The sequence below is a fragment of the Mytilus galloprovincialis genome, chromosome 6, assembly GCF_965363235.1.
Source record: "Mytilus galloprovincialis chromosome 6, xbMytGall1.hap1.1, whole genome shotgun sequence".
NCBI lineage: Eukaryota > Metazoa > Mollusca > Bivalvia > Mytilida > Mytilidae > Mytilus > Mytilus galloprovincialis.
Genome location: NC_134843.1, coordinates 17,244,835 through 17,260,063, shown reverse-complemented (window position 1 = coordinate 17,260,063; position 15,229 = coordinate 17,244,835). Strand labels below are relative to the sequence as shown.

The following is a 15,229-nucleotide window of genomic DNA, read 5'->3' as shown; positions in this document are numbered from 1 at the left end:
GCCTGCTTTTTGATGAAAATAGTATTTTTCTCATTTCGGAAAAGTTTTACTTAATTTATAAAAGTATACTTCCGGTTGGAATTAATGAAAAAGAAAAAAAAATATTGGTAAACAACATATTTTGATTTATAATTATTTACATTGAAGGAAAACTGTCATATATATTGTCGTTTATTTAGTTGAATTCCTTAAAATTTCTTGTCAAACAATGCATTTCCAAATTAAACAGTAAAATATTTTTAAAAATATGTCTGTTCAGTTCTTGACAAGAACATGAAGAAGTTGGACCAAAATAATAATGAAAATTATATACATTGATTAGCATTATCCAAGTATATCTCTTGTATTTTCATTGGCTAATGCTACTCTTTAAAAACCACTAGCCCTAGGTGTGTTTCTTTACAATCCATCCACATTCAATCAAGTCATGTCTCAGTCATTACAGCTGAACGGACGTGCTTGGCCAGCTCTCCCTTACCCCGCTATCATCGATGAGGGTTTACAGTTAGATGATCAACGACATACTACTTTAGATGACAGAAACCAATCCAAGCCGTACAGTTGACGTAGTAGTTGGCGTACCCGCGTTAACATGCACTCCAAAACCCATTGTATCATAGGGGAGTGTTATGTCGATTAACGTCCGAGGGCTGTATCCTAGGTGTTGGGTGATTGACCTTCATTTCACTGCCTCACTGCTTTGGTCCTGATAATGCTTCCTGTCATCTTTAGCCTACGTCCACAACTCATCTACCAGTACTCCATCATCGAGGTTAGCTGACCAAACTGGCTCTGAAAGCAGCCGTTGTGAAGAAATAACACCAAAATAGTCAACAAACCAAATCATAACAACTCACTAAACCAAGATGGCGACCACCACTCATTCCTGACCGATGGCAAAAATTATTGAAAAGCTCACCAAACGCCTTCGGGCACCGAGTTGACCGTGTGAGGGATGTATGGCCAGTCAAGGTCGTTAAACACTTCCATTTGTTGTGTTTCTTAACTGACCTCTTTACTGACTGTGCATGGGCTGAAAAGCCAGTCAAGGTGGTTAAACACTTCCATCGTCGTGTATCTTCACAATCCAGTCATGTCTCAGTCATTACAACTGAAAGGAAGTGCTGGCTCAGCTCCACTTTAATTGCTATCTATGATGTTGGTTTGCTGATAGATGGAACAATGACGAACTACTCTAGATCACAGAAATTAATCCAACGCTGTACAGTATGTCATGTATGTTTATAAATTTGTTGTTTTGCGTTAATACCTGTGTTATGATATGGGCCTTAATACTCATAATGAGGGACATTTAATGCAGACTTAGGACAGAGGGTCTGTATTGTAGGTTTTGGATAATGTACCACCATTTTACTGACTTACAACTTTGGTCCTGATAAAGTTTCCTGTCATTGTTATTATTATGTCCGAGACTCATTGACCAGTACTTCATCATCGTGGTTAGCAGTCCGCCAACCTGGCCCTGAAAGCTTCTGTTGTGAAGGCAGTAAATTAAACAACACCAAAAAGGTTAACATACCAAAAAGATCTTTTCAAAACCAGAATGCATATGGCAGCCATCTTTTCCAACTTTCCATCGTCACGCATGAAACGCTCACCAAACGCCTTCAGGCACTGAGCTGACCATGTGAGGGCCCCTAAAAACTGATATAAATCTGTAATTAAAGATAATTCACTAACAATTTTCTCCTGTTATGCCAATTAATGAATTACGGTACTGATATACAGGATGCTTACCAAATAGAAAGATTATGTTAGAGCTAGAAAAATTGTATAAATTTGAAATAAAATAAAATCTGTGAAACTTTATGAATATGATTAGCACAGAAACGTCATGGATTTAAGTGAGGTAATTATAATCATGCTAATCATGCTAATGTAGACATGGTAGACTTAAAACTGAAGGTTATTACGTTACTTCTGAGATTACCAAATAAATTGCATTGGAATTGTATTTTTGATAATATATTTTTTTTTGTGCTTGAACAGTTGATTAATTATCAAATGATTATGTTTGTTTATTATTTATAATTACTGTGAATTGGTATTTATAATTATGTACATGATGTATAAACATGATAAAGCTAATTTGGTATTATTGGTTTAAACTGTAAAGAAACATTGATTCAAAGCAATAACTGTAGGAAACACTTGCCCTGGAATATAGTTTTAAATGGAAGCTTTATATGCAGGCAATGCTTTGATTTCTCAAAAGAATATTGTAATCATCTCTGTTGTGTTAAACATGTTAAAGTTAAGTTCTCAACAAACCCTCATTGTCAATTTCTAGTCTGGTAATCTATATATCAAGTTTAATGGGATAGATGTGACTGGCAGTCACCAAACTAGGAATTATTTAGTGAAGAGACATCAAGTATCCAAATTAGATACCAAATTTCACTGAGCTCATACATGTCATAGGTGATTGTTAATATGTAAAAAGCAATAAGAAGTTTTAGAGAAAAAAGAAATGTGAAGCTTCATCCATATAAATAATTGTGATGTAATTACTTGTACCTGAATTAAAAAAACATTCAAAAGAGACCTATAATAAAATAAATGAGTACTATTAAACAAAAAATGTATTGAAAGTTGGCCCAATCAGGCAGACTAATGAATCATGGTAACATTGTAATTGCTGCAATCAAAAACTGAATGTCATGAACATTAATTAATATAATGAATATGACTAAAACATGAATCACAAAACCATTAACAGAGGTACCGTAATCTGTAAGGGAACAAACGTTTGAAAAAACACATATTAAAGATTTTAAAAAGAACATAGATTTAAAGTGATGAGCTCTGGTTGCAATTCTGTGATGAGCTCTGGTTGCAATTCTAAGGTTTTAGCTCTATTGAAATTTAATTTTATAGAATTGTGACACAAAAAGACTTCAGAATGCCAGGTGCTGTATTAGAACGTCCTAAACTAACCAAGACTATGTATACAGCACTGAAAAAACATATTATGAAAGAAAGAGAGAAAAAGAAACAAGGTTAGTTATTGATTTCTGCTTTTAATGTTTTCATGGAAAAGAGGTTGGCCATTGTTTTTACCCTTTTCTCTCCACTACATATTTTACATGCAGTAAATAAATAACACATTGTTTCGCTAACAGACCATACATTCATCAGTCAGGGAACTTACTGAAATAAGTGATTTTTAAATCACTTATTTGAGTAGCAAATTCGAGGTTTGTCACAAATTGGGATTTTGTAGTTTTTTCAAAATTTTCAACACATAGGTTTAAATAATATCTTTTAATTAGTAAAATTAAAAAATATGAACTTTTTGCTTATTTTAAGTAGCAAGGTTTATGCCTTTGATGCTATCATTTAGCTAAAAATTCTATTTTAGTTGAAAAAATGCTATAATAATGACTTTACATAATGAACTGATACTTTCTTAAAAGATTTTTTACAGCAGTGGGAGTATTTTTCCTGTGAAGTTCAAGGTTTCATCTTTCAGATTATGTAATAAAATTCTACTGTTCGCGATAAAAATTTCACTGTTCAGGGGTGTTGAAATTAGTGGGAGTTATTAAAAGAATGATACTTAAAGAAGTGATTTTTGGGAAGGAAATCGAGGTCTGATACTTAAACAAGTGATTTTTATGTCATTATCCTAGATTCAGTACAAGGTCATCACCTGAAATGACCTTGTCATCCTAGACAACACAGATGTTGGTTCTGATAAGTTTAGAAACATAATTAGTCCCTGGATCATTAGTATTCTATATTTAAAGCTACAATAAAATTAAATCACTTCTTCTAGTGATTTTAAAATTTGTACTACTTAAATAGGTGATTATTAAAGAAAAACAACTCTAACTTCCAACCTTTATGGAAATAATGTTACTAGAATCAGTGATTTAGAAAATCACTTGTTTAAGTAAGTCCCCTGACTGTTCATATTTATTCCAATGCATGTGAAGACTGAAAACATTGATAGGTGTCATGGCAACCAAAAAGGTTGATACTTTTATAATTGTGAATTACATGTATATACGATTCTGTCAATGATCATGAGACAACACAACAACAACAACAACAACAAAACATGACATCTACATGTAGAAGATAACACACAGTTCTCAACAATAGACAATATTGTTCACTCAAAATTGATAGACACATATAGAGTATAGAACCTTTGCTTAACATCACTTACAAATGACTTACAAACTGAATAAAACATTTCTGGACTTTCAATTAAATTTGTGGTCAGTGAAAGGGTGTGTTACCTGTGACACATCAATAAACTTCTTCAAAATAGCATTTGTTATTATCTTAATCCAGAATTTAAATTTAAATTTTGAAAAGACCCATTGCATCCATACCCTTAGATGCACCAAAATTTCAAATGTGAATTTTATATCACCAGTCAAAAAGTTAATCCAATTGTTAGTTGTACACTTATATTATTTCTACTGAATTTGGTTGATTTGTTTTTGTTTTTGAAAACTTAGAATTAGAACAGGATGAACAATTAGAAAGAATGAGAAAGGAACAGGAATTAAGGAAGAAAAAGGAAAAAGAAGATAGTTTAACCTTAGAACAGACAAAGGAACAAGTATGAATAATTAATTGTATGGTATATCTGTATATCAAAGTTGTTTCAACTATTAAACAATGTGCCTTCTTAAACCACATGTTAAAAAACTTCGATATTCCACCCACAATCCTAGTTTGTTTGCATATTTTAGAGGAATAACAACAAATCAAGAACTTGACTACATGGTTTATTCATTGTGCACCACATTTTTGATATATTACTTCATAGACAGAAAAAATATTACAGTCATTCCAATTTCCATATAATTTAATTCTAAATTCAATTTTAAGCTGTAGTAAATCATGGAAAATGTTGATGACAGCACAGTCACATGACAAAATTATGTCTATGAGCTGATAGACAAAACACTGTCTGCTAATCAGAAGAGGCATTAATATTACATCCAAAATTAAATTGATTAAAGATTAAAAAAAAGAAACAGTGCAAAAATTGTTTTTTTTTTTCATGACAAGCCAAGAATATTAAACTTAGAATATTTGGTCACATGAAATTAAAGAAAGGTTGAAATAGATTTGGAGACCAAAACCACAAAGGTGAAAGCCACAGATATAAAAATACATGAGTCTTTTTGCAGAAAAGGAACTATTGGATCTCAAGAATCCTAATTCAGATTAGAAACCAAATGAATTGTCACATTTCTTTTAATTTTTTTGTCAATCTTTTAAAGTGCAGAGTTATAGTAACTCAAAAAGTCTACAATTTCTGCAAAATTAAGATTTTAAGATGATTACTTCAACCTTACATGGTACAGGAACAAACCATGAGTAAATTGTGATTTAGGAGAGACAAGAAATTTACAATGGTAAGTATGTATAGATATTTCGTTAATCTAAAAATATACATTATGATAAGGACTTTCTGTCAACATTTAATGTACATTATAGCTACAAAACATGGAAAAGAAGTTAGAAACTCTGAAAGCAGAAAAACATGAGTTATTTTCACAGCTAAAGAAAGTTTTACATCAGGAGGATGAAACCAGAAAAAGAGCACAGATTAAAGAGCAACAAAAGTAATTACAGCAATCTTAGTATTAAAAATCTATAAATAGCATTTTGTAAAATAGGTTATACTGGAAATCTTTAGATAAAGTTAGTCTGTGCATGGAAGTATTATTTAAAAGGAATAACATCGACTAATTAGCATGTATTAACAGTCTGCAGAGCCCTGTACTAAAGTCATATGATTTTATCCAATTATAGTCTCAGCGGTAAGACCCCTTTGGTTACTATCTGTGATACCGCGGTTGTAAAATGGCATCTGGAATTTCTTATCAGTCACGTGATTTTATCGAGTCCGGTAATTATAAAATACCTGTGTGAAATCCGAGGTTTATCAATAAGAAGGTGGCGCTGTATCATATAAAACCTCTACCTTTAGAAAGAAGTCGTATGATGTAAAAAACTTGAAAAACGGCCGAGAATTGTTCAAACTACAGCAGTTTAGCATGGAAAATTGTATTTAATTTAGCATATTTTTGCTTTTTACCGGTTTTTTTTAAACTGTTTTAAAAGTATTTTCCGGTTAAAAGCTGATCCCGAGTTAAACAGTTAAATACTGATGAATCGATCAGGTTTCACATGATGTCTAACAAAACAATGTAGGCAAATCTAGACATATTTTTGTTTACTGTTGAAATGTGCAAAGTTTATCGAGATTAAAAAAAAAGGATAGTTACTTTCAAGTATTCTAAATTTATGTATATATGTCATAAATGTCATTGATTACATTATTGAAACTGGACAACTAAAATGGGGATAATATTTTCGTAAATATATATATTTTTTTTAAATTGTTTATTGTGGAATGCTTGTATTAATATAACAAGCTACAGCAAAAATTATAACAAACCGACGAAATGGGCTCTGTCTTACGGCAAATTCACTTTTACACAAATTAGTTTATGTATCAAGAACTTAAATTGGAAAATAGAACCGTTTAGAATTGTGAATATTTTAATTGACTAATATACACGAAAGACTTAGATTTTTCGTATTTAATAAAGGGGGTCCAAACGTATTTTTTGTACAATCATCTTCTTAACTTACAGAAATGGTTTATTAACTGTCTGTAAATATTAAAATTGAAAATGACCCAGCCTTGTCCTCCAATTTCGTATGTGATAGCTGTCAGTTTAAACTATTGAGACCAAACTAACCAAAATTGAAATATAGGGAAAAAATGGACTAACATAAAAATTGAACGAATGACTCTATTCAGCAGCGAACATCAACGGAATGTAACGAATGGACTATTCGGGTTACTTCGCACGTATATACGACAAAAACTTGTCTGTTCGTAATTCTCCGTGAACACGAAAATGACCGATAAGTGTCAGTGATTTGATCATCACATGCGGAGAATCAACTTCCATGCCAGATATTGAACCAATTAACGAGTTATCGAAAGATGGGCGGTAACGCAGATGAAACCTTTGAAGTGAGGACGATGTTATTCCTTTCAATATTACTTCCATGGTCTGTGTTACAAATTTATTTTTTTTTGCAAGTGGAGCAGACAAAAGGAATGGGAAAAGATTCAATATTTCAGACATGGCTTAAAAATATTCCAGCCTACTATCTGCAATTAAACATCTGTTTCTTCCATAAGCATGACAAAGAGAACTAAAGATTTAGTAAGCAACTGTAGATGGGAAAAAAATAGTTCAACGAGTGATTGGATATCTGTAACACAGGTGTCTGAGACCTTTTGTCTTTCAACTGCACTCAATACAAGCTCCTTTGACCTTTTGTCTATGTAATTTGACAATGGGTATAGCCATCGATATTAACTCACCCATGATCATTTAAAACCAGTTCAGGAAAACAAACTATCACTATTTTCTCAAATTTTGTCCCGTTGAGAAAAATGAAAATGTATTATGATGTCATATCCTTTTCTCATTGATGTTACACTATAAAAACAGATTATAAATTGTCTTTCAAACTTGATGATGTTTCTCAGCTGTCGCCCTGCTATGACATTGTAGCTGAGTAACTCAATTTGGTTTGAAAAACCATTCATTCTGTGGATTCATTTATTTTTATGGATACCAATTTTCATGGATTGTTCAAAACTTGCCTTTTCCTGGAAACATGATTTTCGTGGATTTGCCAAAGTCTGCATACAGCCTGATGGAAATTTGTATTTCTTTAAACATTTAAATTTGAGAGACTTACTACAGACTTACCAGGCGTTGGTTCACTTTCGTTTGTAATAATTTAAATTTGAGGTTCACCTGTACCAAGGAAAGTCACCAAAATTGGTATCCAACGAATAATAAGATATCCACGGTAATCTGTTAGTATAGAAAAATTCAATCTGTAAAAGTTTCTATCTAATCCATATAATTAGATTTAATTTTGTAAGAACTGAACTTACTGGTATGTGTGTCAAAGCACAAGAACTAATTAAGTGAGTAATTTGTATTTTTTACTTTTAGTGAAATGTTGAATATCCAACAAGCTTATCAAACTCACATTCCTGTGTCAAGTCATTCAATGTTACAAATGCAGTCTGGGAGACCAACTCTTTATAGACCACAACAGCCAATGATTCCTGTGAGTATTAACAGAGGTCTCACATAATAAGACATAGTCCAAGTTCTAATCTCACTACACAGCTGTATCTGCATTGTTGTTTTGGCATACTATTTCAATTCAATTTCTAAGTTAACTTCGGAGTCATTTAGAGGCATTAAGCTCTGAATTTGTGAACATGATACACAAAGTGCAAAATTTTAGAAAAAATGAAAATAGTCCTTATATTGTATTATAGTGTTTTGGTATAACTGCATACTGGAAAATTTTACGCCAAACTTTTGGAATTCTAGCTCATGCTGCTTTATATTCTTGATTTCTGTTGGTGTTTATTTTTGTGTGGTTTTAGTCCTATAAAATAAATTGAGTTCAAGTGAAATATTAGTGGTATTTTTATTTATGTGTATCACCTCTTACCATGAAAATAGCTAAAATAAAACTGCTGTGAAAACTGCACTGTTTACAGTATTTGGTTTCACCAAATGCAATAAATTTAGAAATTATTTTTATGGGTTGCAAGCAGCTGGATGCAAGTTTCCAGTTACATAGTTACCACTGAACATGCTGAAAGTGGACATTCAGATTTCTGTCAAATAAGTGTCACACAAGCATTTGTTCTATTCCTTATATTACTTTTGACAAGAGAAATGACTAGTTACGATTTTTAAGCATGGTTAATCATGATTCTCAGTCATAGGAATTATTATTTCTATATAAATTCACAATTGGTTTATGATTTTATCTTTTAAGCAAATGCAGATGAAGCGACCACACAGTCCATCACCCCCGCCAACTTCAGTGTATCAACAGTACACAGAGTCTAAAATGATGCAACCAACAGCCCCCAAGCAACACAGCCCGTATCCACACCATGCACAGACTGAATATAGTAAGTTACCAAATGAAAAAACACATCAGATCCTTTTCAACTTGTACTCTGATAACATGTAGTGTATAGATAAACAAAATGTGGTATGAGGGCCAATGAGACAACTCTCCATTCAAGTCACAATTTGTAAAAGTAAACCATTATAAGTCAAAGAACGGTCTTCAGCATGGAGCCTTGGCAAAAGAGAAACAAGAAACACCTTTAACTACAAAAGAGAAACAAGAAACACTTATGAACCACATAAACAAATGACAACCACGGAACATCATGTTCCTGACTTGGAACAGGTGCGAACAAATGCAGCAGGTTTATACATATTTTATGTAAGAATTAGTTTTGATTAGCCTCAACAGTAAATTAGTTCAAAGATAATAGTATTTCAAAAATTGGGATTAGAAAAAAAGAGCAGTGCGCTTAAATACATCCATCTCTCTTATACTCTGATTAGTATACAGTATGCTAAGTCAATGATGACACCTACAAAACAAAACACAAATATATGCAAATTATACAAATTATAGTAGAAAATGGTCATTCTAATATCCTCTTACTTTTTCTGATAATTTTTAGTACCGTAATAGTAGGTCTTGTATAGTGCTGTTCTAAAATTAAATAATCTACAGATTTTAAACAATGGTATCTGACATGGCATCTGACAAATTTTAGGTGTTACTTTTTGGGTCTTTTTTCTATGCAATTTTACATCTACTTGATCTAAGGCCAAAGTTTTTTATTTGTTGTTTAACATATTTTTTATGTGAAATGTTTGGGTCAGACAATAAGGGAAAAAATAAATTGTAAAGTATTTTATAAGACATAATGATTTTGATCTTAAATTTTATTTCATTGTAACAAGAAGTTTCTGTTTTTTGTCATTTTTTGGTAAAATATTTGTACAATGCATTGTCATCGTCATGATAGAACATATTGTTTCAATATTGTAATCATAATGTTGATTTATATTTCCAGAGACAAGTTCCTATCCTGGACACACCCCTTCAAGTCAGGTGACATACACCAGTAAACCTTCTGTCCATGCTTACCAACAACAACAACAGGCAGCAGTTTACACTGGAAATAAATCCCCCGGTAAAAGTTACCCAGCATCACAGTCAGCGTTCACATCATATCCTAACCACTACACCCATCAGCAACAGAAACAAATTCCTGAGTCTTACCCTGGATATCCCAGGATGCAACAGCCACCAACTGGTAAGTTATACCTATTATTACCATAGTCACTATTAACAAACATGTACCTCCTATGCCAACCAGAAACATAAACAGATTCCAAACAGAGTCTTACCCTAGATATCCCAGGATGCAACAGCCAACTGGTAAGTAAAAGTCATGATTGACAAAACAAACACAAAAAGATCCCAAACAGAGGCTTGCCCTTTAGGACTGCTTGATATCCCAGGATCCAGGGCAAACGGGTAAATAACAATCAGTGTGATAGCATATTTTTTATATCAATATATACTAAAGGTATTTGCAAATTTATCAGTTTGCACTTATATTGTATCTTGACCATAATACAGGTCACTAAAACCAGCACCTATAAGGAGATTTGGTATGATTGCCAATTAGACAACTTTCCACCAGATTCTAAATTCTACATTGATTATAAAAAAAAGAGATCTGTTATTTTTTTCATGGTAAAAGATAAATGTAGAAGGTCTTATAATGTTGTTGTTATAGGATCTTCTACATTTTATGTTTTTATCGTAATGACCCTGCATACCTGAGGTATCCACTTTATGGAATCTACTAACAGAAGATTAACCAGGTGTTGGTTAACATGTGTTTGATTTTTTAAAAGAAAAATGTCTAATGAACTCAATTTTTCTTTATGTAGGATACATGGGCCAAACACATGGGTCATTACAGCAGCAGTTAGAGCATGCCAATCAGAAAGCTGGTTTTAATGAAGAAAATAAATATAAACTTCAACAGGTACTTACAAAATGTTGTAGATATATTACTTATACATGTATTACATATGTATGACTGGATTTATATTGTTAATTTTTTGTCTAGGAATAGGAAAGTAGTTCACATATAACAATACAAACTTAAATTCCTGAGAGCTTTTTAATGAATATAAATAACATACACAAAAACTCTTATTGTCATATTTATATAGAAACAAAAGATTGACCAGAGTATGTCTGGATGATTTAGTTGGTGTACATTGTATTTCAGTGCAATTTAGAAAAAACAAAACATAAAAGATACATGTGATTCAGGTTGAATACACCGTGATATCCTGACTTTAAATATAATCTGCACAAAAAGATTTTGTTACCGTATTAGGTCGTGCATAGTTCACAGTTATGTAAAGTGAGCACCCCCTTTAAATCCCCTCAAAATCGTGAAAAAAAATGGTTGAAAAAAATATTTAAAAGTATGATAAGGCCACTTTTTTGCCCCTCTTATATAAAAGTCAAAAGGTGTCAAACAGTTATGCAGTTTGAGTAGTCATTCTTGAAAGAAACTGTATTTTTATGCCCATTTATGGGCATTATGTTTTCTGGTCTGTTTGTTTGTTTGTCAGTCTGTCTGTCCCGCTTCAGGTTAAAGTCAATAGTCAAGGTAGTTTTTGATGAATTTGAAGTTCAATCAACTTGAAACTTAGTACACATTTTCCCTATGATATGATCTTTCTAATTTTACTGCCAAATTAGAGTTTTGACCCCTATTTCACAGTCCACTGAACATAGAAAATGATAGTGTGATTGGAGCATCCATGTACTAAGGACACATTCTTGTTTGCAAATAGAATTTACTTTTCAGCAACAACAGATTAGAGGAGTTGCACCAATATCAGCCCAGACCCCCCAGGCACTATTACACCAACAAATACAGTTACAACAGCAGCAACCGCAACAAAAGGTCTGTTATTATTACTTAGCTGTTTACTCACTATAATAGGTCTTTAGTGCAATTGTCAAGAAATGTTATCAAATTAATTGTAATATTCTTATTATACCCCCGCTTTAAAAAAGGGGGGTATACTGTTTTACCTCTGTCTGTCCGTCCGTCAGTCCGTCCATCAGTCCGTCAGTCCGTCAGTCCACCATCAGTCCGTCCGTCAGTCAGTCCGTCCCATGAAACTTTCGTCACATTTTTCTCAGGAACTACAATACAAGGATTTCTGAAATTTGGTTTCAGGATTTATATAAGTCAGCTATACCGTGTGATGCGTTTTCAGATTCATCACTCGACAACTTCCTGTTTACCGAACACTTGTATGATTTTACACATGATAGCCAAGTTGAAAATTTTCGTCACATTTTTCTCAGGAACTACAATACAAGGATTTCTGAAATTTGGTTTCAGGATTTATATAAGTCAGCTATACCGTGTGATGCGTTTTCAGATTCATCACTCGACAACTTCCTGTTTACCGAACACTTGTATGATTTTACACATGATAGCCAAGTTGAAAATTTTCGTCACATTTTTCTCAGGAACTACAATACAATGATTTCTGAAATTTGGTTTCAGGATTTATATAAGTCAGCTATACCGTGTGATGCGTTTTCAGATTCATCACTCTACAACTTCCTGTTTACCGAACACTTGCATATTTTTACACTATTAATATTATCCACTTGCGGCGGGGGTATCATCAGTGAGCAGTAGCTCGCAGTTTCACTTGTTTGGTCCCATTTTATCTCTTAAAAATCTAAAGTACAAAGAAAGGTATTTTTTAAAACTTAATTCATAATTAACTAAAAGTCAGCTGGTTCAACCAAGTGAAAACATAGTAGGTAATGGATAAATAAACAATTTTATGAAAATAGCTTCTTTGTCCAATAGCCAAAAATGATTTTTGTGAACACTGTGTCATTGTTTAAAAAATCAAATTCTTTAGAAATACCATAGAGAGATATAAATAATTCAATCCAGTGAAGTACTAATGAATAAACCAACTGTAATTAAGCTAATGTATAAGTTACTGGAGTATAAATTTCAAATCAGTAAGCTTAGATAAATATAGAGTTGTGGTTCAGGCTAAATTCCATATACAAGTAAGTTTTTGTTTCAAAACTTAAATTTACATTTTCTACATGATATATTTACAGGGCAGCATAGTAACAGGATACTCAGCCAGAGGTCAAGCTCCACCTCAGTCTACTGCTTATCAACAGTCTCAACAGGTAACCTTATATTAGAGTTTAAATTTTTCAACTTCTAAGTTCAAGCACTAACTCGGTAGAACTACTGATTGTGTATATGTCTATCGCAATTTCTCATATTTTCACAGTTTTAAACCTGGATAAAATTGAGAATGGAAATAGGGAATGTGTCAAAGAGACAACAACCCGACCAAAGAGTAAAAAACAGCCGAAGCCACTAATGAGTCTTCAAGAGAGCAATAAAATCCTGCACCCAAAAGCATGCTTCAGCTGGCCCCTGAACAAACATGTGTAGTAGTCCAGTGCTAATGGAGACCATACTAAACTCCAAAATATATAAATGAACTAAAATTAAAAATCATGCAAGACTAACAAAGGCCAGAGGCTCCTGACTTCGGACAGGCACAAAAAGGCTACTATCAAACATGTTTTGTTAGATCTCTACCCTTCCCCTATACTTCAAGCCATGGTAGAAAAAACAAACAGTTAAACTCAGTTTAAGAGAAAACCAAGTCTGATGTGAGAATAGGTTACAAAAGAAACTAAGCAAAATGACAATAATACATGAATCAACAAAGAACAACTAGCAGTTTCTCACATGCCAGCTCCAGACCTCAATTAAACTGATTAAAATATAATGTCTTCATCATATGAAAATCAAGCACATTCCCTCCAGTCAGGGGTTTAGTATCCTACTATCATTAAATATATGGAAAGAACATAACCCTTATCATGCCAAAAAATGATTTTAATTAGGATAAATGTGTTTATTACGATGCTAAGATTAATTTTCTGATATTCGCTTGATATCAGCTAGGTTATATCCTCAGACCAACATAATTTGATATGCACTTATATTATAATAACAATAATTTCCATTGAAAAAGTATGCATAGTACATATTCATATGACATTAAAAAAATGTGATCTGACCATATTGATGATGTGTTATTAAAAAAACTGTTACCTATTGAATTTTTATCTTGTACCAATATTGATAGAAATACATGATATATGCAAATGCCTATGTTAAAACAGTAACAGCATATTCAATATATATTTTGATTTCCTGCATTTTTTGAAGAACTATTCCCCACAACAAGCATCCCAAGTTAGAATGTCTACTCAGATGACAGGTCAACCAATGACAGGTCAGCCAATGACTGCTCAACCAATGACAGGACAGCCAATGACTGCTCAGCCAATGACTGGTCAACCAATGACAGCTCAGCCTATGACTGGTCAACCAATGACAGCACAGCCAATGACTGGACAACCTATGACAGCCCAGCCAATGGGAGGACAGCATGGTGGGAGACAATATTTTTAAGAAGATACTATATTACTGATTAGAACTGGTTTTCTGTGTTGTTAGAGTGTGCTGTAAATAACTGATTATCTCCCCTGATTTGGTTATACAAAGTATCCAAAGTATCAATCGACATTGTTAATTTATTGTGTTATTAAGGTGGTACCCAACACTTTCACTAAAATTAATTTGGCTCGTTTAATTTTCATAACATTTTGTCAAAGTATTTACTTTGACCCTTTAACAAAAATTTAAAATATAAAAAATTTTGAACCAACTGTTTTGTCAGAAAAATTACACTGGTTATATAGCAATTTGACAAACACCAATTTTGATCATTGAGAAGCTTAATATTCCCTTTACAACACAACGTAATTAAAACGTTTAGCTGACTTTACAGAGTTATCTCCCTGTAGTGTTAGGTACCACCTTAATGTAGCTGAGAGGTTAAATGTTTATTGGTATATGAAGTGTTTTACTTATGTTAGAGTGTGGAGAACATTTGTTTTTAAAGAAAATTTTCTTGTTCCCAGGTTGATTATGTTGAAAAAAAATCCAAGAAATAAGAGTATATTTGATAACACATGGTTGAACAATCTCATAATTTTCTGTGTTAGATTCATTTTGTAAAATTGATATTTCAAAGACTAAGAGTTTGATGGTAAAGTCAATTTATTTTAACACACAAATGAAAATAAATACTTTTACTAAAATCAAATTTGCACTCAATTGATAAACAGAGAACCA

At 32.6% G+C, this 15,229-nt stretch overlaps 1 protein-coding gene across 1 annotated transcript; it reads left to right on the top strand.

Annotated features, from left to right (window-relative positions):
• Nucleotides 1–67: 67 nt before the first annotated feature.
• On the top strand, nucleotides 68–14,637 carry LOC143079083 (uncharacterized). Its single transcript, XM_076254248.1, has 11 exons — nucleotides 68–107; nucleotides 2,899–3,020; nucleotides 4,494–4,597; nucleotides 5,485–5,612; nucleotides 8,043–8,160; nucleotides 8,890–9,028; nucleotides 9,998–10,240; nucleotides 10,887–10,984; nucleotides 11,825–11,923; nucleotides 13,120–13,194; nucleotides 14,258–14,637. Exons 2-11 carry the CDS (start codon nucleotides 2,924–2,926, stop codon nucleotides 14,501–14,503), a joined length of 1,347 nt encoding a protein of 448 aa, XP_076110363.1. The 5' UTR covers nucleotides 68–107; nucleotides 2,899–2,923; the 3' UTR covers nucleotides 14,504–14,637.
• Nucleotides 14,638–15,229: the final 592 nt, after the last annotated feature.

Excerpts from the sequence above, each read along its gene's own strand:
- LOC143079083 (XM_076254248.1), top strand. The coding sequence starts at position 2,924 with ATGCCAGGTGCTGTATTAGAACGTCCTAAACTAACCAAGACTATGTAT. Across the intron at positions 9,029-9,997 it reads CCATGCACAGACTGAATATA|AGACAAGTTCCTATCCTGGA; the intron begins GTAAGTTACCAA and ends TTATATTTCCAG. Across the intron at positions 13,195-14,257 it reads CTTATCAACAGTCTCAACAG|AACTATTCCCCACAACAAGC; the intron begins GTAACCTTATAT and ends CATTTTTTGAAG.